Source organism: Argentina anserina, chromosome 6 (genome assembly GCF_933775445.1).
Source record: "Argentina anserina chromosome 6, drPotAnse1.1, whole genome shotgun sequence".
NCBI classification, from domain to species: Eukaryota; Viridiplantae; Streptophyta; class Magnoliopsida; order Rosales; family Rosaceae; genus Argentina; species Argentina anserina.
Window position 1 is genome coordinate 27,918,664 of NC_065877.1, and position 22,432 is coordinate 27,941,095.

At 38.3% G+C, this 22,432-nt stretch overlaps 4 protein-coding genes across 4 annotated transcripts; 3 read left to right on the plus strand and 1 right to left on the minus strand.

Annotated features, from left to right (window-relative positions):
• Window positions 1–5,708: 5,708 nt before the first annotated feature.
• On the plus strand, window positions 5,709–6,865 carry LOC126800548 (uncharacterized). Its single transcript, XM_050527929.1, has 3 exons — window positions 5,709–5,744; window positions 5,830–5,920; window positions 6,132–6,865. The coding sequence occupies exons 2-3, from the start codon at window positions 5,837–5,839 to the stop codon at window positions 6,555–6,557; spliced, it is 510 nt and encodes a 169-aa protein (XP_050383886.1). The 5' UTR covers window positions 5,709–5,744; window positions 5,830–5,836; the 3' UTR covers window positions 6,558–6,865.
• Window positions 6,866–8,096: 1,231 nt separating this feature from the next.
• Window positions 8,097–9,721, minus strand: LOC126800539 (RING-H2 finger protein ATL3-like). The gene has a single exon (XM_050527917.1). The coding sequence runs from the start codon at window positions 9,333–9,335 to the stop codon at window positions 8,406–8,408; it is 930 nt and encodes a 309-aa protein (XP_050383874.1). The 5' UTR covers window positions 9,336–9,721; the 3' UTR covers window positions 8,097–8,405.
• A 5,747-nt stretch (window positions 9,722–15,468) lies between these two features.
• On the plus strand, window positions 15,469–20,124 carry LOC126798045 (uncharacterized). Its single transcript, XM_050524867.1, has 7 exons — window positions 15,469–15,652; window positions 16,093–16,518; window positions 16,609–16,661; window positions 17,316–17,353; window positions 17,551–17,869; window positions 18,312–18,628; window positions 18,902–20,124. Exons 1-7 carry the CDS (start codon window positions 15,640–15,642, stop codon window positions 19,740–19,742), a joined length of 2,007 nt encoding a protein of 668 aa, XP_050380824.1. The 5' UTR covers window positions 15,469–15,639; the 3' UTR covers window positions 19,743–20,124.
• A 1,124-nt stretch (window positions 20,125–21,248) lies between these two features.
• On the plus strand, window positions 21,249–21,812 carry LOC126797205 (NDR1/HIN1-like protein 3). The gene has a single exon (XM_050523871.1). It carries the CDS (start codon window positions 21,249–21,251, stop codon window positions 21,810–21,812), a length of 564 nt encoding a protein of 187 aa, XP_050379828.1.
• Window positions 21,813–22,432: the final 620 nt, after the last annotated feature.

The following is a 22,432-nucleotide window of genomic DNA, read 5'->3' on the forward strand; positions in this document are numbered from 1 at the left end:
TAGATTTCTTCAGTTCGACCGCGCAGGATAGGTAACAAAAATTAGGTAATTTCAAATATGTAAACAATTTTCCACATTCGCATCTTGGTAATTGGTCCCCCCTTAGGGTATATTAGTGTTTTTTTTGGTTTACCGGAAATTCTGACGGGTAAACGAGGTCCGAATTGGATGAAATTTTAAAATGATAATTAATGATATATATTGATCACATCGGATGGTGTCGATCGATTCCGATAAGTTTTCTTCATATAGTCGCTTCATAATGTGATAGTTTTATTATAAACCTAATATAAGGTTATAATACATTAGACACTTCGGCGATCGACAACTCATATTCAAAATATGGTCGATCGACACCAGTAGATGTGATCGGTATATATATTTTAGGGAACCCGTAAAATTTCATCCGTTTTGGACATGGTTTGACCGTACGTACCAACGGTCAACTAAAAAAGAGGCGTTTTGACATATTTAAACCTCATTGACCGGGGCTTTGCCAAATAGATTTCTTCAGTTCGACCGCGCAGGATAGGTGTTGGCACCCCTTCTAGCACAGAGCTAGTATGACATGCCACCGAGCATAAGCATCACTCTCTAGGAGGATCTACAAATCACTATGTGGCTTAACCATGATATTCATAGCGTACCTCGTCATACAAGCTTTCCAATGATAGTCGGAACTCACCAAGACACCACCGGGAAGTCACCTTTCCGACCTCATCAAGATGACTCCATAGTAAGCCTAGAGGGGCACTTGTCCCACATTGAAGAATATGTAAATGAGAGGGGTTCCCTCACCTATAAAAGGGACCCATCATCCCACTTAGAGAGGGGATCACTACATGTATAACTTAAGGCTATTTGCCAATACTAGTGGATTCAAGTGGACGTAGCCTACCCTAAGAGAGGGAGGTGAACCACTATACTTCTCGTGTCAAACTAACACTCACTAATAGCTAACCGTGTGATCAATCACCCATCTGGTAATCACTACGTTAACATTGGCGCCGTCTGTGGGAAGCTGACAATTAGCTTCGTCGCTCCCCACCAACAGACCTCCCACGGTCCCCCACACCCCACAGTGCATGAGCTCACTACGGAGCAGTCAGATTTAAAAAAAAAAATTTTGACCCTCCCGTGGTCCATGCCTTCCACGGTCACGTTCTTCCACACTCATCCTAGCACGGTGGACGTTCTTCCACGCTCCTGCTAGAGTAGCACGTGATTGCTAGCACGGTGCAAGATTACTATCGTAGTCCTACGACTGCTAGCGTAGTACATGAGCCGTAGTACGTGACTTCTAGCACGGTGCACAGCTAGTCCCGTAGTCCCACGACTGCTAGCGTAGTACATGACTGCTAGCATAGTACGCGACTGCTAGCACGGTGCACGGCTAGTCCCGTAGTCCCACGAATGCTAGCGTAGTACATGACTGCTAGCGTAGTACGCGACTGCTAGCATGGTGCAAGACTGTTATCGTAGTCCCTTGACTACTAGCACAGTACGTGACTGCTAGCACGGTGCACGGCTGCTCCCGTAGTCCCATGACATGCTCCCATAGTTCCACGGTGGAACTCCACGGTCCTACTCCACAGTCGGCTTTTATAGTCCTGCTCTACGGTTGACTTCGCAACCTTCCGTAGTCGCCAGAGAAAAGAAATCATTGGCACAACGGGACTTGCTGGCAAAGCCAACCAACCCGCAACAAACCACTACCATAACACAGAGAATTGAAAGGAAAATCTCTTCAAACCGGACATCTCCTCACTCAAATCCAAAGCGGCTACTTGCAATCATCCCCCGCGCAAAGGAGCGTCATGCTTGGACACCTCCAACATGATTTTGGTACTTGCATAAAGCGCAACTCCACTCCACATCGGCATAAGATAAGTAAAATGCTATGCCTCCTTACTCCTACTGTAGAGTTGATTATTACCATATCTTAGCATGATTTTATTACGCTATAAAGCATGCCTACAACATACCGCACTTGATATGCATGCCTGCATGGTTTTCACGCATTAGCTACAACACTTTGTAGAGTTAGCTAGCAATGGCACTTAGCCATATCTTATATACTTAGAAAATGTGTGACGCACACACTTGAATGTCTAACTTGATTGTGATAATGAAACTAGGAATTTTTCTAACCATTGTTCAGGAGAACAATTAAATTCCTTATGCAGACTGTTTCATCACAGAACACGCAGACGTCACAGAATCAAAAATTCTTTCCTCACCAAAAAATGAGATACTACGCCCAAAAGGGCTCAAGCCGCGTAAATACGCGCACTACGCCCAAGAGGGCTCAAGACGTCCTACGCGTAACGCTTATCTACGCTATGATGGATGCACTACGCCCAAAAGGGCTCAAGCCGCGTAAATACGCGCACTACGCCCAAGAGGGCTCAAGACGTCCTACGCGTAACGCTTATCTACGCTATGATGGATGCACTACGCCCAAAAGGGCTCAAGCCGCGTAAATACGCGCACTACGCCCAAGAGGGCTCAAGACGTCCTACGCGTAACGCTTATCTACGCTATGATGGATGCACTACGCCCAAAAGGGCTCAAGCCGCGTAAATACGCGCACTACGCCCAAGAGGGCTCAAGACGTCCTACGCGTAACGCTTATCTACGCTATGATGGAATTTTAAAATGATCATTAATGATATATATTGATCACATCAGATGGTGTCGATCGATTCCGATAAGTTTTCTTCATATAGTCGCTTCATAATGTGATAGTTTTATTATAAACCTAATATAAGGTTATAATACATTAGACACTTCGGCGATCGACAACTCATATTCAAAATATGGTCGATCGACACCAGTAGATGTGATCGGTATATATATTTTAGGGAACCCGTAAAAATTTCATCCGTTTTGGACATGGTTTGACCGTACGTACCAACGGTCAACTAAAAAAGAGGCGTTTTGACATATTTAAACCTCATTGACCGGGGCTTTGCCAAATAGATTTCTTCAGTTCGACCGCGCAGGATAGGTAACAAAAATTAGGTGATTTCAAATATGTAAACAATTTTTCACATTCGCATCTTGGTAATTGGTCCCTCCTTAGGGCATATTAGTGTTGTTTTTGGTTTAACGGAAATTCCGACGGTTAAACGAGTTCCAAATTGGATTAAATTTTAAAATGATTATTAAATATATATATATTGAGCACATCGGATGGTGTCGATCGATTCCGAGAAGTTTCCTTCATATAGTCGCTTCATAATGTGATAGTTTTATTATAAACCTAATATAAGGTTATAATACATTAGTGGACACTTCGGCGATCGACAACTCATATTCAAAATATGGTCGATCGACACCAGTAGATGTGATCGGTATATATATTTAGGAAACCCGTAAAAATTTCATCTGTTTTGGACATGGTTTGACCGTACGTACCAACGGTGAACTAAAAAAGAGGCGTTTTGACATATTTAAACCTCATTGACCGGAGCTTTGCCAAATAGATTTCTTCAGTTCGACCGCTCACGATAGGTAACAAAAATTAAGTGATTTTATATATGCAAACGGCTTTCAGCATTCGCATATTTGTAATAGGTCCTCCCTTAGGGCATAATAGTGGTGTTTTCGATTTACCAAAAATTCCGACGGTCAAACGAAGTCCGAATTGGATGAAATTTTTACAGGGTCACTAAATATATATATCAATCACATCAGCTGGTATCGATCGATCCCGAAAAGTTTCATTCATATAGTCGCTTCATAATGCGTTAGTTTTAATATAAACCTAATATAAAGGTTATGATACATTAGTAAACGCTTCGGCGATCGATAACTCTAGTTTGAAATATGGTTGATTGACACCAGTATATTTGTTCGGTATATATATTTAGGGAACCCGTAAAAATTTCGTCCATTTTGGATATTGTTTGACCGTCCGTACCTACGGTTAACAAAGAAAAAAGCGTTTTGACATATTAAAATCCTCATTGACCGGGGCTTTGCCAAATTGGTTTCCTTGGTGCGACCACATACAATCGATGACAAAAATTAGGTGATTTCAGATATGCAAACGACTTTTGGTGTTCGCATTTTGGTAATGGGTCTTCCCTTATGACATATTAGTGTTGTTTTCGGTTTACCGGAAATTCCGACGGTCAAACGAGTTCCGAATTGGATGAAATTTTTACAGGGTCACTAAATATATATACCGATCATATCTACTGGTGTCGATCGATCCCAAGAAGTTTCCTTAATATAGTTGCTTCATAATGCAATAGTTTTATTCTAAACCTAATAAAATATCTAATAAAATATGTATGTATAATATTTTATTATTTGACGGGCATTTACGGGCCGGGCCGGGTTTCACACCTCTAATTTAAGCCCGACCCTCTACCCACGGAAGCGGGCTTTGGTGGGCTTTCTCGCGGGCCGGGCCGGGTAAAAGCCCGTCGGGCTTGCGGGCCTCTGCGGGTTTTTCGGGTCCCCGGGCTAAATGATGAGGCCCAGTTTGAGCTTTTAAAATTGAAATTTACATGAACGGTTTATATTGAACAGATTTAATTCGTTCATTGATTTTAATATAATTTCAATACCTTAACGATAACTGAATTTGATGAAATTTTGCAGATATAATCTTAAATATCATACCTAAATATTGAATCACTTATGATGAAAAAATTTGACCGAAAAGTGTGCTAAAATTAGAACTTCACTATGTAATTTCAGAGTGAATATTCACTATGGATATGGACTATATATATATATACATATATTTAATGTCAATTTTGCTGATCACTAAAGTTAATTAAGTTACTACATTAGCTGTTCTTAAGAACTTAAGCTCCATATTTCGCGCCACAAATTGAGGTAGAGAGATTCACTACCTTTTCCCTCCTAAATCTTCACCAAAAGAAACCTTCAGAGCTCTCCGTAATATCCGCAGCGTTTGTAGCTATTACAAAAGCCGTGTTTCTGTTCATTTTCTTGGTGGGGATTATTTTTGGATTAATAATATATAAAATATGACACTTTTTACAACTCTCTCACGTTCAAGGACACTTTAATATTTTTTACCCAAATAAGACCAATTTTACATTAGTAATTTTGTATCGCGTACTTAAACTACCCTCGGCTGCATAAGTTCCCTCAAATTTCCTCTCTCTCTCTCTCTCTCTCTCTCTCTCTCTATGCTGCTCCAAAGTTTGCCAGAGTCATGCGTTAGTTGTCGGACACCTTGCCGGAGCATACCGGTATTCATTGGAACCTTGCCAGAAGTCGTTGGAGACCTAGCTAGGGAGAAGATAATATTTGAGTTTTTTATAAACTCTGGTGCAATCTGTAATTTCATTTAATTTTAATGTCTATAGTGGAAGCCCTTTTATGAAAAATGGTATTATGTGTGAAAGAATGTTTGAGTGTCCTTAATTAAAATATGAGTCATGAATTTACATGACTCTTTTGTACCAAAAAAAAATTTACATGACTCTTAAGTAGTCATTAAACAGTGATTAATATTAATTAATGTTTTTCACTTACTAAACGTAAGGCGTTACTACCTTTAGTTTCCAACTACTTAATGAGTTAATGAGTATCTCGTCCTGCTTTCACTTCATGCAAAGGAAAAGCTCAGTTTCAACCAGTGCATTAATTTGATGAGGACTTTTTCTGATCAATGCCTGTAATTGCAAAGGACCAATACTATATGGGTGGTGGTTAAAAGATTTGACTTCAATTTCTGAGAGCTTTCAGCTTGATTGGTATTCTCTAGCTCTGAATGTACAGACAGATGAGGACTTTCTTTTAATTTTATTGTTTTGTTTATTTGTGTGTGGATTGTTTTAGGCAGAGTATGAGGAAATCTGCTGTTAATTCAAAATATGAGATGGGATTTGATGGCAGCAATGGATTTGATCCCCAGAACGATTTCTATGAGGTGAGATTCTGATTGGGTGATTATAAACCTGTCTTCTTTCTACATATATGGTGGAAATTTTGATTACTATTGTATTGTACATGTCTTCTTTCTACATCCAAATTTGTCACTTTTATGGTTCGATTTCCGAAAAGATAAACATGTCACTTATTGACAAATTAGACATTCTGTTTGCTTATTTTTATCTCTACACTTGTTTTACTGTTATCAGTTTTTGGAAGAAGCAAAACACTATGCATTCGAATCAGACTACCAGACATCATCAACCCCCTATACAGAAGCAACCGGAGAAAATAGATCGGAGGCTTCAGGGCAGGAGAAGAAGAAGAAGAAGAGATCATGGAAGAAATTACTATTTCCGTGGTTGAAAAGCGAGAAGATGAACAAAACTAGCACAAAACCAGCTACGAAATCTCAAGTATCCGATGCAAGAAGGACTAATGTTTCTGGTCCGGTATTTAGCACTAGCGAGGTTATGCATGGCCGGCGGCGGCGCCCCTTATCTGGGCCAATTAACAGTTTGTTCAAACCAACAAAAAGAGCAGATAGTGAGGTACAGGTACCCTATAAGTGTCTAGAAAAGACCAGCAGCATTCAAGTTGTTCAAACATATGGCCCTGTTTATCTGGTAAGATAGAGTATCTTGAAGAAGTTGTCATGGGATTTAGTCCCCATTTTCTGCATCTTGGTGGATGTTGACCCCCGAAATGTAGCAAGTTTTCGCTGACGAGGAGAAGAATGTTTGATATAGCATTTTGCTGAAGTGCAATTAAATTCTGAATTTTTACGTGCGCACGCTGTGATGAGGAATGCAGTAGGAGATTTGAGGCATCCCAGTTGGAGTATTTGGAGTGTTAAAGCGTGTAATAGGCTAGATTGAGTTTGTACATCAGTGTTATGTTATTGTCTTATTGTTTTTGATTGTGCCATTGCTGGTAACCAGGACTTGATATCCTTCACAGAAAAGTCAGTTTAGCTTTTGATTAATAACTCTGGACTGTGTTGTTTATGTTCTATGGCTTCAATCTTTCAACTAGGCAACTACATCATCCTTATTTCAGTATAAATTTCTATATTCATATATCAGGAACCGTATTCTGGCAGACTGGCTGTATGCATGAATTCTAGTTTTGATCAAGTGTAGTTAGTTTTTACTATGGAAACTATACCTGTCGAAGAAAGACTTGTTGAAACAGAAACTCAGAGCAATTGAAGAAAAACTATAACAACAAGCACACATAAACAGTACACAGAGATACGTGGTTCGGCAAACTTGCCTACATCCACAGGAGAGAGGTCTCAGATCCACTATTGTCAAAATAGGATTACAAACACTCACAGCAGTCTCTTCTCTCTTGCGGCTGCTCTCTCAACAAACAAAACCCTTTAAACTCTATTTTTGTCTGTTCGATGAACAACACAGCCCTTTCTCTCTTCTTATCCTATCCACATTGGAATAGATACTCTAGTTCCTATTGGAAACAAAGATAAATACAAGACACCTCACAACAAGACTCGTATACAATATCCTTCTGCTAAAAGAGATCAGATACCTGAGTTCATTACACATTTAAACTTTACCCATATGTGAAGGCCTTCATATTTACGCAGGCATATACTTCATGAATGTTCCACTGCTATTTGTTTACTAGCTTTCAGAATTAGTTAATTGTACAACAACAACCTACCCAATATGAGGGTCACTGGCCTCTTTTCAAAGTGTTAAGTCTGAAAAAGTGATGACACAACAAGCATTACTATAATGTTGTTTAGTATAAACTGAAGCATAAAGCCTTGGTGCTTAATATGTGCTCATTCCATACTTCCTCTCAAAAATTACATCAGTAAAAAACTCAGCAGGGGATGTGATCTGAAAGCCATAGACTCACCAAACCCTACATTCTATTATCAAAACAGATAATGCCACCACAAAGACAAAGCAGTTGGTTTAATAGATTCTTAGGTCATTGCCAAAGAAGGAATTAATTTAAGTTTTCAGCAATGTCACAGCTTCAAATCAGTTGCACCTACTAAACTGCCAAACTGATAGCATCCAAGATTCAAATTTTGTATGAATGATGTGCTACTCTAATTGAGGGAAATTTCGGACCCTAAACAAAGGCTAGTTTCTCAGTTTCTTGATTCCTAAAGGCTAAAACAAATATTTAACCTATCAAACCCATAACAAGCATTCCATTCACCAATCGTTCCAAATCTGTTTTACAGTAAGAGATATACATTAAATTGATAATTTTCTTGTACAACAAAGACTACTGAAACTTCAAGCTCCACAGTTCGATAGCTTTGATCATCTCCCCCCAAAAATGAAAGAACACTGAGCAAATTCACATCATCACCAAAAGAACCTAATCAATTCTCAGGGATGTAGAATTGGACATACTAATCACCTCAGACCCTCTCAAAGAACAAATCGTTCATGGTCCAAAGTAGTTCTCTAATGTCAAATACGTTCATATACACATTCCTAACTTTGTGCTCTCCCTGCTTCAACATCAACAGCCGAGCTCGGACTCGGACTACAAGGACTAATCTTCCTATCTCTGCTCAACAGCCTCTTCAGTGACCTCAATCTCGTCGGCACCGGAGACTTCAAGTCCTCCTCTGCACCACCAAACCTGCTATTCCCCGAAGGCGAAGGCGAGGCTAATGAAGCCATTGGATTCTCACTCGGAATGTCAATCACCAACATTCCCTCCGGTCTTCTAGTCTCAGAATAAGAAGAGGGACAAGGCCCCTCAGCTGATGTCCCCTCCTCCAGACCCGACCCGGGCCCGGAGCTAACCCGGGTCTGGTTCCCCCAGAACAACACATTTGTAGGGAAGTTGGGAGACTCTGAAGAAAACCCAGATGCCAAAGTCTCGGCCGGAGATGGGATTTGAACACTAAGCTCAGAAGAAACAGAGGAGTCACAGTGAGGACACAGAGGCGACGGCGCGACGGCGTTCCGGCAAAGCGGGCATGTAGAATGTGACTGAAACCACATGTCAATGCACTCAACGTGAAATCCATGGTTACATTTGGGAAGCAATCTAGCCTTCTCGCCTTGAACAAGGTCAGAGAGGCACACAGCGCATTCCAACCCGTCTTTGAAGTCTTCAGGGCTGAAGACTATTAGAGGCAGAGACTTTAGGACTGAAGGGTCGAGGCCTCGTCGGAGGGTTGGGGTGCCGGAGTCCTGGCCGGGAACGAAGACGAAACGGCGGCGTCTGCGGCGGGTGGAGGAGGAGTTGGGGTCGTGATCGTCGACCACGTTGCGCCAGTACCATTTGGCGTAGAGGTGGAGGCAGAGGACGAAGACGACGACTAGGAAGAGGACTAGTACGGCGATCATCATGATCTTTCCGGTGAGTTGTACGGCCTGTGAGTCGTCGAGGCCGAGAGAAGTGTCGCCCATTGATAAAGGTGAGAGCTTTTTAGCTCAAGTTTGAGGCTTTTGTGAAGAAATGGGAGTAACCCAGATGAGGATCACCACTCAAATCAACACTTTGAGGTTTGGATGTGAGGAAATGAGATGAAACCAAGAAGGGAGAGTTTTGAGTTTTGTTTTTGGGGGAATTTGGGTTATGTGGAAACAAAGACCAGGAAATTGGGGGTTTAATATGAGGGTTGGAAGTGGGAAGTTGGACTTGTTCTACGAGCTGGGAACCCAAAATGGAAGAGAAATAGAGACGTAGCGAGGCAAAGGTAGGGAGAGGCGTGAGGGAGGGGGAGTGGTGGCCGGTGGTGTTTGGTCTTCAATTGGTGAGAGTAGAAGGGGAAAAGGATTCTTCTACTCCACTTGGGATGATTGAAAACTCAGAGACTTGGACTTTTATTTGTTTTGTGAAAGACGACGGCTTCATATTGTTAATTGGGTCCAAGTATGAGGGTAGAAACCCCACCCCACCCCACCCATCGCTTCTCGGTACTTTCCTCTCTCTTGACCTCTTTTATGAAGTCTTCTAAGTTTTTTGGTTTAGTCCCGATGAAATTTCACCAAATTAATGACAAGGAATTGGCAAGAGCATGTTTATAAGCTTGAAATGAATTAAAATGAGTAGCGTTAAAAAAATTAAAATGATTATTGGGATTATCACATTTTTGTGTTTTACTCACATCGGATCAAAAGAAATTTGCCTAGATCTAACCTGAATACCATGAGTCCATGACCCAAATCCTTGGTACTTAAAAATTTGATTAGGATGGGGGGGGGAATGAGTTTAGGAATAAACCACCCGTTCTCTCATCCCTGTAGTCTCCAACTCAAAATTATTATCAACTCCAAGTAAGTTAGCATGCCAGTGACGAGTACGACATGCATTGGAGCATCATAGAGATTGATCTCAAAACTAAGATTAAATGAGTAGCTGTTCTCGGACATCACTGACACTGTAAATATATTTGACTGAGGGTTGCGTGATTCATACTTCAATATTTTAGAGAATTTTTTGACTAAAATTTGAAGCTCGTGTTTTACATGTTTTACTCTAGTTCTGCTAATCTGAAAATTAATAATAATGCACAATATATAATCTCTACGTGCTCTCGTATAGAGCATCTGATTAATATTTGTGGCATTTAAAGGTGATTATATTTTTGAGCGTCGAGATGAAAGATGTGCGGAAAACTAGTTGGTGACCAATGTAAAAGAATTTAAGGTTACAATCCATCACATTTGATTAATTTCGAAGTCATTTTGAGTTCATTGATTCCTACAGATAGAATTGTTAATTATTTGGTCAGCTTAGTTATGCTTGACCCCCTATATGGCTACAACTTGCCCTCGACCCTCCTTATTTTCAGCTTCAACTAAATTCACAGACGCAATCATAATTCCTATTCATATGTAAGAAACTAAGGAACATGAAGTTCGGACGCTCCCTACATAACATGAGCTCTGGCACTTTTTCTCAGAGTCGAATATTGCTGGTCTTTTTCTTTCTGGTCAAAGTATAGATTGGTCAATACGGCAAGATACATAGAAATTGAATTTGGAAACACTGTAAGCTTAACGACCAAACCTCCACATTTCCTCACGAATGACCGAATTTGGTTGACAAATTAATGCCAATGTTTCATGTTTGCATGCATGTTTGTTCAACCTCAACGCCTTCTGATTAGAAAGAAGATAATATAACCCTAACTAAAGTTATTGAATTTTGAAAGCATGGCATGGGGTAACTAATTCCCCAGATTTTTAATTAATTTGGCTCTGTACGTGGGGAATCTGCTGTTCTGCGGTTCTGCCCCAGCATTATCACATCGACTATGTTAATATGTTTATGCTCTCGTCATTGCTTTAAACGCAAATCTCAAGGTAATTGCACCTAAACCCTCTTGTCTGATCCTTAAAGCTCTCCGATTTCCGGCTGCTTTTGATGTTGGAGCTAGTCGAAATCTTCTTCACTTTGTTTCTTCGATCGCAAGAGATTCTTAGTATCTTATAATGTTTTCGTCCGAGGTTGTCTTGTATATTTCAAACTTCAAAAATTTGGTAGTGAGACAAACTTTTGAGAATGAAGTAGATGGGGCAAGAGAAGAACCCACAATTTATTTGATTGATTTGCATGGGGCAGTTTCCCCTACATTTAGTCGCACATCCATACGTGCAAGTAAATTTTACATATGAGAAATACGAAACTGAGCTTTTGGACTATAATGATCGATCGTCTTAACGTACGATACATGCTATATATAACAGCTTCATCTTATGTTTAATAAATGCATTTCATAAATAGCAAACAAATAAGGAATGCATTGCACGAAGTTAACTGATCGGTTTACAAGAGGACTTGTACCACTACTTTTCTTTCAAATGAAAACCCTATTATAATTTTTTAACACATTTAGCTCTAATTATGCTTATGATTTCAGCTATAGATTTCAAATGAAAACCCTATGCCACGACAAAAAAAAAAGTGAAGGCATTGCACGAGTTGCCGATGCTCATGTGATCTACCAGCAATTAATCCTGATATCTAGCTAGATCGATCATGGAATTTGCCATAATTTTGGGCCTTTATATATACTTAAAATACTGATCACTCAAGTAAAAACAGAAATGCTCGGACAAAATGATTGATTTGAAATGATTTTCCTCCTTATGAATAATAGCCATTCATGCCATTCACTAGATAAAAGCACGAACACATACATGAATGAGTGCACGTTGAATCATTGATAGCTTTGTCTGTTATCAAAGAATCTACAAAGATATTAAAAAGAATTGAAAACTAATTAATGAATATAAATTAGGCAGCCCTATGAATTATTGATCGGAACAAACTGAAAGTTGCTGCTCCTACTGTCAAGTATACATAAAGTCTATCATTGCCTCCGGGCAGCGAGGCTTTTGCGTACTGAGATCACCGTGAAAAAAGATGAAAGCTTCCAAGAACGTACGTACATACTGAAAACTTAAAACTGAAAACGATCGAGTAGTAATTTCGATCTTTTGTATGTTTGAGTAAATTTTTAGGGCATCATGATATACTTCGGAGAATTGAGCCACAATGCAAGCAAATGAAGCTATTGTCGAGACTTTGGGGTAAAACTCTATACTTTTAAAGTTTGATTGGTACTATGAAGAACTGTGCGAAGCTCGATTAATATCATACTTCTGTTTGACTAGTAGGGACACTGAGTACTATTCTAACCTCCTTAGTAAAGGAGCAAGGCATTCTCTAACTCATGGGTTATTGTACCCCAATTTCTAAATTGTGTCACATTCCGTCTCCAATCCATTATTCATGGGATAGTGTGTCAGAAATAACTCTACACTTTTATAACACAGTGGGTCTCATCTTAAAAATTATTTTTTATTGTTGTTTTGGTGAATAATTTTATAAATACATATCAAAATTGTTTAATAAATATATATTTTTCATTATTTTTGAAAAAATAGTATTTTTCTTTATTGAAATAATATACTACAACACTAAACTCGAATTAAACTTGTATTTTTTTAATGTAATAATTCCTTAAATATACAACACATATATAAAACTAATAATTTTTAATGAACCAACAAAAATCACTTATTAAAACTAATAACTAAATTACAAATAAAATAGACAAATGATAATCATTTAAAATAGATGAATAATTTCAAACTTTGCTTCCGGAAATAAGTATAATGAAAAATACATGCAAATGACTATTATTCGGATATATTGACTCATACATTGAATAAGCATGAGTACTAATATTTTTTAAATATCAAATATAATTTATGAAATTTAAATTCGTTAAGTTGTCATGTAATTTTGATTTTAATTTTTATGAAATCAGATAAAAGTAATTGTTTATTATAAGATAATTTTAATTTTAATTAATTTTTGTTTTCATAGACTTTTGGCTATATAATTATTAGAGTAAAATCGTAATTAAATGATAATATAGAAATTAAAAGGTATAAAACATTAAAAAATATATTAAAGAGTTACATTGTAGTACACTTGGGTTTGAAACGGTTGATGTCAAATCAATAAATAGTATCAATTTAGTGTACCACAATGTAGTCGAGAAACTACAAATAACCATTTGGGTTACCTCAGGAGCCATCTACTCATGTATCAAGGAACACTAGCTGGCATGGAAACAACATGATGATATGATACATGATTTTTAAATTGCAATATACATTGGAATTTTTTTAAAGAAAAATACCGTTGTACATTATTTTATTTTTGAGAATAGATTGCAAGCAAAGTGCGAAAATTGAAATTAACCAGATTAGGAGAGTGTTAAATCATGTTAGATACGTGGTACATGTTATTGATATGAGCTCTCGGTGCTTTAGGATGATGTATAAGACCATACTTATTATATGCGTGCAAGCTATTATGGAGAATATTCTTAGTACATAAACCCTCTATATATCTTGAGAATGTTGGTAATGAAATTGATGGGAGTATCGAGTTATCAACTGTCAATTCCCGGCTTCTCTTCTGAAAAAAAGAAAAGAAAAAAAAGTTTGAATTGTTAACCCTGGGAGGACTGCTGCTTGATTCGAGATCAAACGGATCAAGGGGTAGTCAACAGTAGTTTGAAAATGACTTCATTTCTATATATGGCCTATTTATGGATAAACATTAATCCAATGGACAAATTATATTATTAACACAGCCATCAGGAACTTACAACTCGAAAACTTGATTATTCCGTGAAGCAAAGGAAAAAGTTGACCGTAATACATAGTTTGGAATTGGAGTCTCTCTGATCAATTTATTATAAGAAGAAAATTATCTTACGTACTGGAACCGATAACGGCCAACCTCAAAGAAAATTATATATGCTTACTGAAATCCTGTGAAGGCTGCTGTCAACCATATCATTTGACCATTGCGGTTCATGTATGATTTTATTTTTTTTCATATATACTTACATGCAATCCACATGCAAAGATATGTTCCTGAAAGATCCAGAGTTGTGTGCCAGTATTTATATATGCATGGGGTTCAAATCAGTACATACGTACGTACCGCCGTATTAACTTCGGACCAATCCTGTTGAATGACGTTTGCTTAATATATGATGTTATGCGTGCTTATAAGAAATTCTTAAAGAGGAAGCTGACGTTGAGGAATCTGGCGATGGAGTCCGTTGGACTGGTCAAGAATCAAAGATCAACTAGTTTCACAAGTAGCAAGAACAATCTCGAAGCCTTCCATTCGATCGTTTTCAAGTTTTATAAGAATTGTTTAATGGTGTGCGTTGAACTTTCTTATATCATCATCAAATATTCAAATCATCATCATCATATGCGTCTGTTCTTGGATTTAAGGGAGACAATTAATCAGATACATGAAGTTCTATTGCTCTTCCTTTGATAGTTTGATACACAAAAGAAACAAGTTTTCTGAATGAATATAGGAGATATTAGTCACAATGCATACATATTTCTTTTGCTTACCCATGATTTTCTTTGGTTTATATTATGTATATATATATATATATATATATATGTTTAACCATCGTCTTCAAACAATCTAAACCTAAAATCTTAGATTTTAGCGACCATTTCTTTCCGAACTCATTTCAGATTTTAGAAATGCCAATCCCACACTCCCACCTAAGTCTAGATCCTCATTTCTTAGTTCTTATATCGGAGAAATAGGATATAAGGGGATTTTTATTCGCTTCCAATAGTTAAGATCTTTCTTCCAAACTCTAGCTCTTAGTCCCGGTCACTTAACCCCAAATTGCCGGAATCAATCATGAACCAGCTATAGATACAAAACAACCATCACATACTTACATCCTCATAGAGATGTCTAACTCAAAAAGTTATTAACTTATTACCATTTTTACTTTTTATTTCTTCTCAAGTCAATGGACTAGAAGCTGGGTTTCGGATCCAACTGGGCCACAAAACCCACAATCGTACCCAACATGGAAAATATCAGAAGAGAAGGCAACGGCGACCAAGTGTGATATGCCAAACAAGGGAGGGTATATATGAAAAGATATCAAATTTGTCTGCCTTTGTGTAACTTCGTTATCCATCTCCTCCTGCAGCTGTTACCAAACACTCTGGTTTAGTTGTGTTCGTGGGACTGTGTGGCTCTCTCTGTACCTCTTATACCCAAAACCCACACACCTCAGTTATTCTTACTATGCTTGTTTTGCTTCAGTAACTCAACCCTGAAATGCTGCTCTTGTTCTCTATCTCTACTGAGCTGTTGTTGTTGGGTTTGGGATTGGCTGAATGAGCTTCCATGCCTTCACTAGGTACCCAACTTCAATCTCATTCTTCTTTCACTTTGTTATCTATATTGCTTGTTTATTGTCATTCAAAGTTTGAAGCTTTGGTGCTGAACTATGTGAATTCTTGCTTATGTTACTTCCCCATTTCATTGAGAGCTTAGCCGACTTGTGCTCGACGTGTTTTCTGGGTTTATTGGTGCCATGAATTATTGCTTAATTAGCTTTTTGTAAAAGCATTTGGCTAGAGTCAATTTGTAAATGATTGTGCTGAATTATCTAAGGTTTGTGTGATTGTTTTGCCATGAAAGACGTGATTTTTATTGGCTAGTTCCATATAGCTACCTTTTATTACAGACTTTGGACCGTGTGTGTAAATGTGTAATCGTTTACTGACTGGTTTTATATTCAAAGACTGCTGCTTTATTGGTTGAGGTTATCTCTTGAATGTTTGTATTTGTTAGCAGAGATTGCTGTTGCTCAGCCTGGCTTCCAAAACCATCTATGTACACTCAGGGCTCAAACCCCTCTTCATAGTAAAGTAATTTCAAGTCCATTCACCTTCGGAATTGACAAGAAATTGTCCTCCTCGTGGAAATCCTCAGAGAGATCGAAAAAGACGTACTTCAGCTTGGGGAATGGTAAGACCCTGAGGAGTAGACTAGTGATCCAAGCAGTTGCTACTTTTGAAGCAAAAACTCTTGTTCATAATGAGAATGGACACATGAGTTACGACAGTTCAAAACTGAATAAGGATTTGAGTCCCGTTCAGCTAGAGTCTTCAAGTGATGATTCCTCAGAAATGGATGAGAAAGAGAAGTTAAGGCGAATGAGGATTTCTAAAGCAAATAAAGGGAACACACCTTGGAACAAAGGCAGAAAGCACAGTCCCGGTAGGATCTATTCATCCAATCTGCTTTTGTGTTATCAGCAATGTCCTTTATGCTTGTCGTACTGATATGTAATCCATATAATAATTGCAGAAACCCTTCGGCTGATCAAAGAAAGAACAAGGCTTGCAATGCAGGATCCTAAGGTGATGTCATGTAAGAATAATTTATATATTCTGTTAGAATGATGTTTATATATATATATATATATTAGGAGTAGAGCTGGATTCTGAGCTTTAAACTTTGCTTTCAAGAAAAACTTGTTTCATATGCGTAGATTACATACTCAATGTATACACCATTGAGTTGGCGCAATCTACTTAATCGACAAAGCTCTCTAAGACATAAAATGCATTTCTTTTGGCCATTCTAGTTCCCTTGCAAGGGAATTTTTGTCTCTTTGTTCAATGTAGATCACTATGAGGTACTGAATTGGATGCATTGCTTGGCCTCCTTCCTAATTTGGACATTTGCTGCTGGTTGTATTATGTATCATATTATATCGTGCTAGTCAGCATATGTCAGTATGGCATATCTCCAAGTAAATAATTACCGTCCAGCTTTTCACCTCAAACAGAGATGCATCCATATCCGTATTTCTCTGCCAAAAGTAACTTCCTTATCAGATTGAAGGATGACTCACTGATGCTTGACACCGTACCTATTTGTATGCACACACTAAAATAATGTTGCTATGACTATGGGATGGTGGTAAGGGGTTTTCTAATTTTCTACTCCTTGTACGTAATCATTTCAAATAAACAACTCTGTTTATGCTATTGACATGTTTGTCTACGCAGGTCAAAATGAAGTTGGTCAACCTTGGGCATGCTCAAACGTGGGTATTTGTTCTACTGTATTAAGAAGTGAAGTTTAATTTGCTATCCTTTTTCATTTTATCACATCAATGTGCATTTTAGTCCTGGTGTTTGTTTGTCCTTTGAGTGGAAACAACTAGAAATTTTTAATTATATATTTCAACCACTTTCCTTGACACCCTGTAACAGAAAATCTCTGTTCTTATTGATCTTTCAGGAAGGAGACAAGAACAAAAATTGGGATTGGAGTTCGGATGGGGTGGGAAAAACGGCGGAAGAAGCTGTTATTGCAGGAAAACTGCTGTTATGAATGGCAAAACTTAATTGCTGAAGCCTCTAGACGAGGTTATGATGGTGAGGAGGAGTTGCAATGGGATTCCTACAAGATCTTAGATGGAAAGCTTACGGAGGAATATATAGAGAGTGTTGAACAAAGGAAGACAATGCGCAGGCCAAAAGGAAGCAAGAGAGCCCCTAAATCTCTTGAGCAAAGGAGGAAAATCTCCCAAGCAATCTCAGCAAAATGGAATGATCCGGTAAGTACAGATATAATAATATTGCAGAGGTCTCAGTAAGTAATTAAATTACTGTGTTTGATACCCTTAAGTGAAAACTTCTTTCTCAACTCCAAACACAGCTCTTTCACATCCAAATCCAAATCCAAAATATTACATTACCGTCTTTGAACTCTTCTACTACCAAATTTACCATACTTGAACTCAATCCGACCCCAACCCACCGTTTGCTTGCCAATCATCAAGGATTGACAAATGTTATTATTATAGCTTTAGGTGTTTACTGTTTAGGCTACTCAAACTGAACATTCCCTCATCTAAAAGAAGCCTTTGTAATTCTTTATTCATGTTGACCCATAAGTGCCAGTATGGCCATTGTTTATTTCATGTTGAGTAACAATAGCACAAATTCTGACTATTCCTTTCTTTAAATAACGTGTACCTGATATGCTTAAAATTTCAGGAGTACCGTGATCGGGTTTGCTCTGCCTTGTCAAAATATTATGATGCATCATACGGAGCTGAAAGGAAGCCAAGAAAAAGGTCACCTAGTAATACAGAGTCCCCAAGAAGGAGCCCTACAAAGAAAAAGGAGAAGGTTTCTGAAGAAAAAAAGGTTTCAAGGAATGAGATTAAACAACAGAAACTGAAATCGAGGAGAAGTAAAGGACCCATGTATAAGGATCCTCTGGCAAGTTCTAAGATGGAGATGATAAAGAATATTAGAGCACAAAGAGCAGCTACTGAAACCAAAAAAACTGAAGCCATAGAACGAGCTAGGTAAGCTCATCTTGCATACTTGTTGGATTGAATTGAACTCCATGGATCAGTAATGAAACTTACCACCCTTCAATTCAGATAACTAATTTGAAAGCTGTCTAGATTATCTGATGCCTTACATCATTCTACGTGGCCCTTTGTTTTTTGTTTTTTCCAATTTTTTTCAGCTATTTTAAATTCTTGAATATCATCAGCTCCAGTAAGTTAACCAAATGATCAGTGATCCTCTCTCATAGTAATTGCTGTTTCATCTATATTTATGGCATTTTGCAGGCTATTGATTGCTGAAGCTGAGAAGGCTGCCATGGCTCTTGAGGCTTCTGCAACAAGGAGCCCTGTTGCTCGAGCTTCCCTCATTGAAACACGACAGCTTATAGCTGAGGCAATTCGGTCAATTGAATCTATAGACACAATGCAGAGCTTTACACGTGAGAATGAAGAGTCTTCTGTTGCATCAGATGAAATGATCAGCCAAAGTCAGAAGGAAAACTGGTTTTGGGGTCTGACTGAAGCAGATGATGAAAGGGTAAATGGCACCCGAACCTATGCATCCCATAAGAATGAAATGCTCTCAGTCGCACCAAATGAATTGTGTAGCCTAATTGAGAAGGAAAATGGGACTTGGGGTCTGGCTGAAGCAGATAATGGAAAGGTAAATGGCACACCAACCTATTCCACATTTGAGAACCCAAACCCTCTATTCACATCAGATGAAGTGCATAGCCAGATAGAGAAGGAAACAGATACAGGGTTTGGTGGTTTGACGGAAGCAAATAATGGCAAAGTTAATGGCACCCAAACATTATCGTCAGTTAAAGACGAGAACGTTGTCTTTGACAAGTTCACCTTGCAGGATATGCTACGTGATGAAGTTGACGTTTCCTCAATGAGCTCCGACGATGATGATGCTTTGCTGCTGTCTAGTTTGGAGCAATCAGGTTCGAGCACTCAGTTGGACGAAATAGAACCTAATGAGACTACTGAATGCAACAAGAATCTTCAACTCAATGAGACCAAAGTTGGACTCCAAGGAGATGAAATACCTTCAACAATGGCTACTGTAACTAAGAAATGGGTCCGAGGAAGGCTTGTTGAAGTACCAGAAGAAGCTTAGGTACAGCAAATTCCCGAATTTCTTCTGAACATTTTGATCCCCAAGGCCTGTCTTGATCGCATCTGCTACTAGCAAAACATCAGGGATGTCTTGCTTCATACCTGAGGTTGGCCACTGCTAGTTTCACATAGAGCTGATAGTATTCGTCAACATGATTGTTTTTACATAATACTGTTGAAGAATTCTCTTGCGCATTTGTAGCAGTGGAAGGTAGCATCCCTTAGCCTTATTTGATATTGAAGATACTTTACATTTTACAGATCTGTAATATGCTATATTCAACTGCCAACTATAGCACCTTTTTTCTCAAATAGTAAATGGTTTATTTTTGTGACCAATGTTAACTATGAAGCAACCATATATGAATATTGTTATTTGGGTTATATGAACAGAACCCGTTCATGTAGTTGTATGGCAGCATTGCATCCAAGAAAAACTTAGGAGTCTCATAAGCATACAATCACATATAGAAGCATCAGTATATTACAGATTTATATTCATACAGTTGGAACTGTTATTATGGAAAATTAAGTTGGAGGGTAGATTCTATCAGGGCAATTGAGTCGGGAGTCTCAAGTCTTCTTCACCTCTTTCTCCTGTCTAGCTTTCTCTATCTCTTCTACTTCTTCCTCCTGCAAAAGACCGACAGACCTCAGGACTATCAAAGACGAGGGATATCGAACATTCGAAGCTGCTTTATTTTTGATATGAAGCAATAGAGAACCACGCAAAGCTAGCCTACGTTTATGATTTGGTGAGTGGTAGTCCGCTTAAGGCCGTGAACGGCGGCTCGGTTTGGCGCCTTGTTGACCAGAAGTCCCAGCAGCTCTGGCTTCTTGGAGTTCTTGGCACAACAAGCAGTTGCACTGGCTGCAGAATTCTTGATGCCTCCACATCTCCTTTAAAAAAAAAAAACACCGGAAGTTAAACGTCCAATCTTGAATCGGAGAAACTATGAAAGCATTAAGTGTTGTGTATCGACTCTCACATAAAATCTAGAGTAACAATATTCCGGTAGATATGAATTAAGCAAGTCTATTGAGTTTTGACCGTCATGAATCTATGCAGATTCTTCTCTATATCTACTTCCCTATACTCTTCGATGTTGATTGTTTCACGTCTTACTATTGAGAATCTACATGTATATACCTCTAGATCTACTTCCCATATTGTTCAATCCTTGTTTTCTTCTCTATATTCCCCTACTTCCCTATATTGCTCAATGTTGATTGTTTCACATCTTCCTATTGAGAATCTACATATATGTACCTCTATATATCTACTTCCCATATTGCCCATATTGTTCAATCAATGTTTCATATTGTCTTCGTAAAGGTGCCAATATCTTAGATTTCCATTGTACCTTTTGAGATTCTTCTTACCGTTCTTGGATTAGAATCACCCAAGCTACCACCTTATAAATAGCACATACATAACATACCTTGTGTACGTAGATCGAGCCTATCTTGAGTATATTGAGCTGTTTACTTCTTCTTTGCTTCAGCCATGTCTGTGAAGAAAACTGTCACCATCGTAGGCATTTTGTGCACGATCATCGTACTGGCATGCGTAATCCTAAGTCAAACTTTGACAAAAGGCACTCCTCGCACGCCTAGAATCACAGTCATCAATGCTTCTCTTGCCAAGTTTTATCTCAACAACAACACTCTCGACTACAATCTTGCACTTAACATTGCTTTCCGAAACCCTAGCATAACCAAGCCGATTAACTATAAGCACATCGAAACCACTGCAAGATACATAGATGAGAGATTCCCTCTAGAAACTTTTACTTCAAGCCCCTTTAAGCAAGGCGCCAGGGACACAAACGTACTGTCACTAAATTTTCAAGGTCAGCAGATTGTGAAGTTCTCAGAAAATGTTATCTCTCAGTTTCAGTCAGAGACTGCTGCAGGCGCTTACACTATTAATGTGGCGGTCGTTCTTCAGATCCAAAAATTCTCTTATAAGCCACACGTGTTGTGTTTGCTCAAGGTTCCTATGATTTTTAATTCTACATCTACAAGTGGTAGTTTCAGGGTTACACAATGTTCAGTGCAGAAAAACTGAAATTCAATGATCGAGTAGCCCAAGTCTCATGTCCTCGAATAGTCGAGCTCGCGATCGTAGTATTCTAATATTTTTTTTAGTGTTTTGTTTTTCTTTTTCTGGTCTGAAAGAGATAATGTTTTTGAGTAATAAATTCAAGTTTCCCGTTTTGTCAGAATGTTGGATTCAGTGTGGCTTATGTTTACTCAAGGGATATTATACCAACTAAATCTTCTAAGGTCAATCAATAGCACTTTTTGTTCAATTTCACTTATTAATACTTTGACAAGAAGATGGGACTGATTAATTATCTTTCTTCATGATCCCTTTACATGTTCAATCAATAAAGCAAGAGCAGATTTTAAGTTCCTTGCATGCTTTCTTAAATTTTGGGTGCATATTTGCGACACACTTTAACAAACTAGCTATTCCTATTTAATGTATAAGAATCACCATATAGCCTTTCGAAAAAGAATCATATATAATGGAGTTATATATTAATAACGAAACTATTAAGTTTACCAATTGAACATGCATGTAAGATATATTTGTCAGGAGTATCAGTTGGAACCACATAATGCATGAATTTCACTACTCTTTATTTTACGGAATATGCGTATAAATGCAAGATCGAACAGGTA

Coding starts and splice junctions, on each gene's coding strand:
- LOC126798045 (XM_050524867.1), top strand. Junction 17,354..17,550: donor AACCTTGGGCATGCTCAAAC/GTGGGTATTTGT, acceptor TTGATCTTTCAG/GAAGGAGACAAGAACAAAAA. Junction 17,870..18,311: donor CAGCAAAATGGAATGATCCG/GTAAGTACAGAT, acceptor TTAAAATTTCAG/GAGTACCGTGATCGGGTTTG.
- LOC126797205 (XM_050523871.1), top strand. CDS start 21,249: ATGTCTGTGAAGAAAACTGTCACCATCGTAGGCATTTTGTGCACGATC.
- LOC126800539 (XM_050527917.1), bottom strand. CDS start 9,335: ATGGGCGACACTTCTCTCGGCCTCGACGACTCACAGGCCGTACAACTC.
- LOC126800548 (XM_050527929.1), top strand. CDS start 5,837: ATGAGGAAATCTGCTGTTAATTCAAAATATGAGATGGGATTTGATGGC. Junction 5,921..6,131: donor CCCAGAACGATTTCTATGAG/GTGAGATTCTGA, acceptor TACTGTTATCAG/TTTTTGGAAGAAGCAAAACA.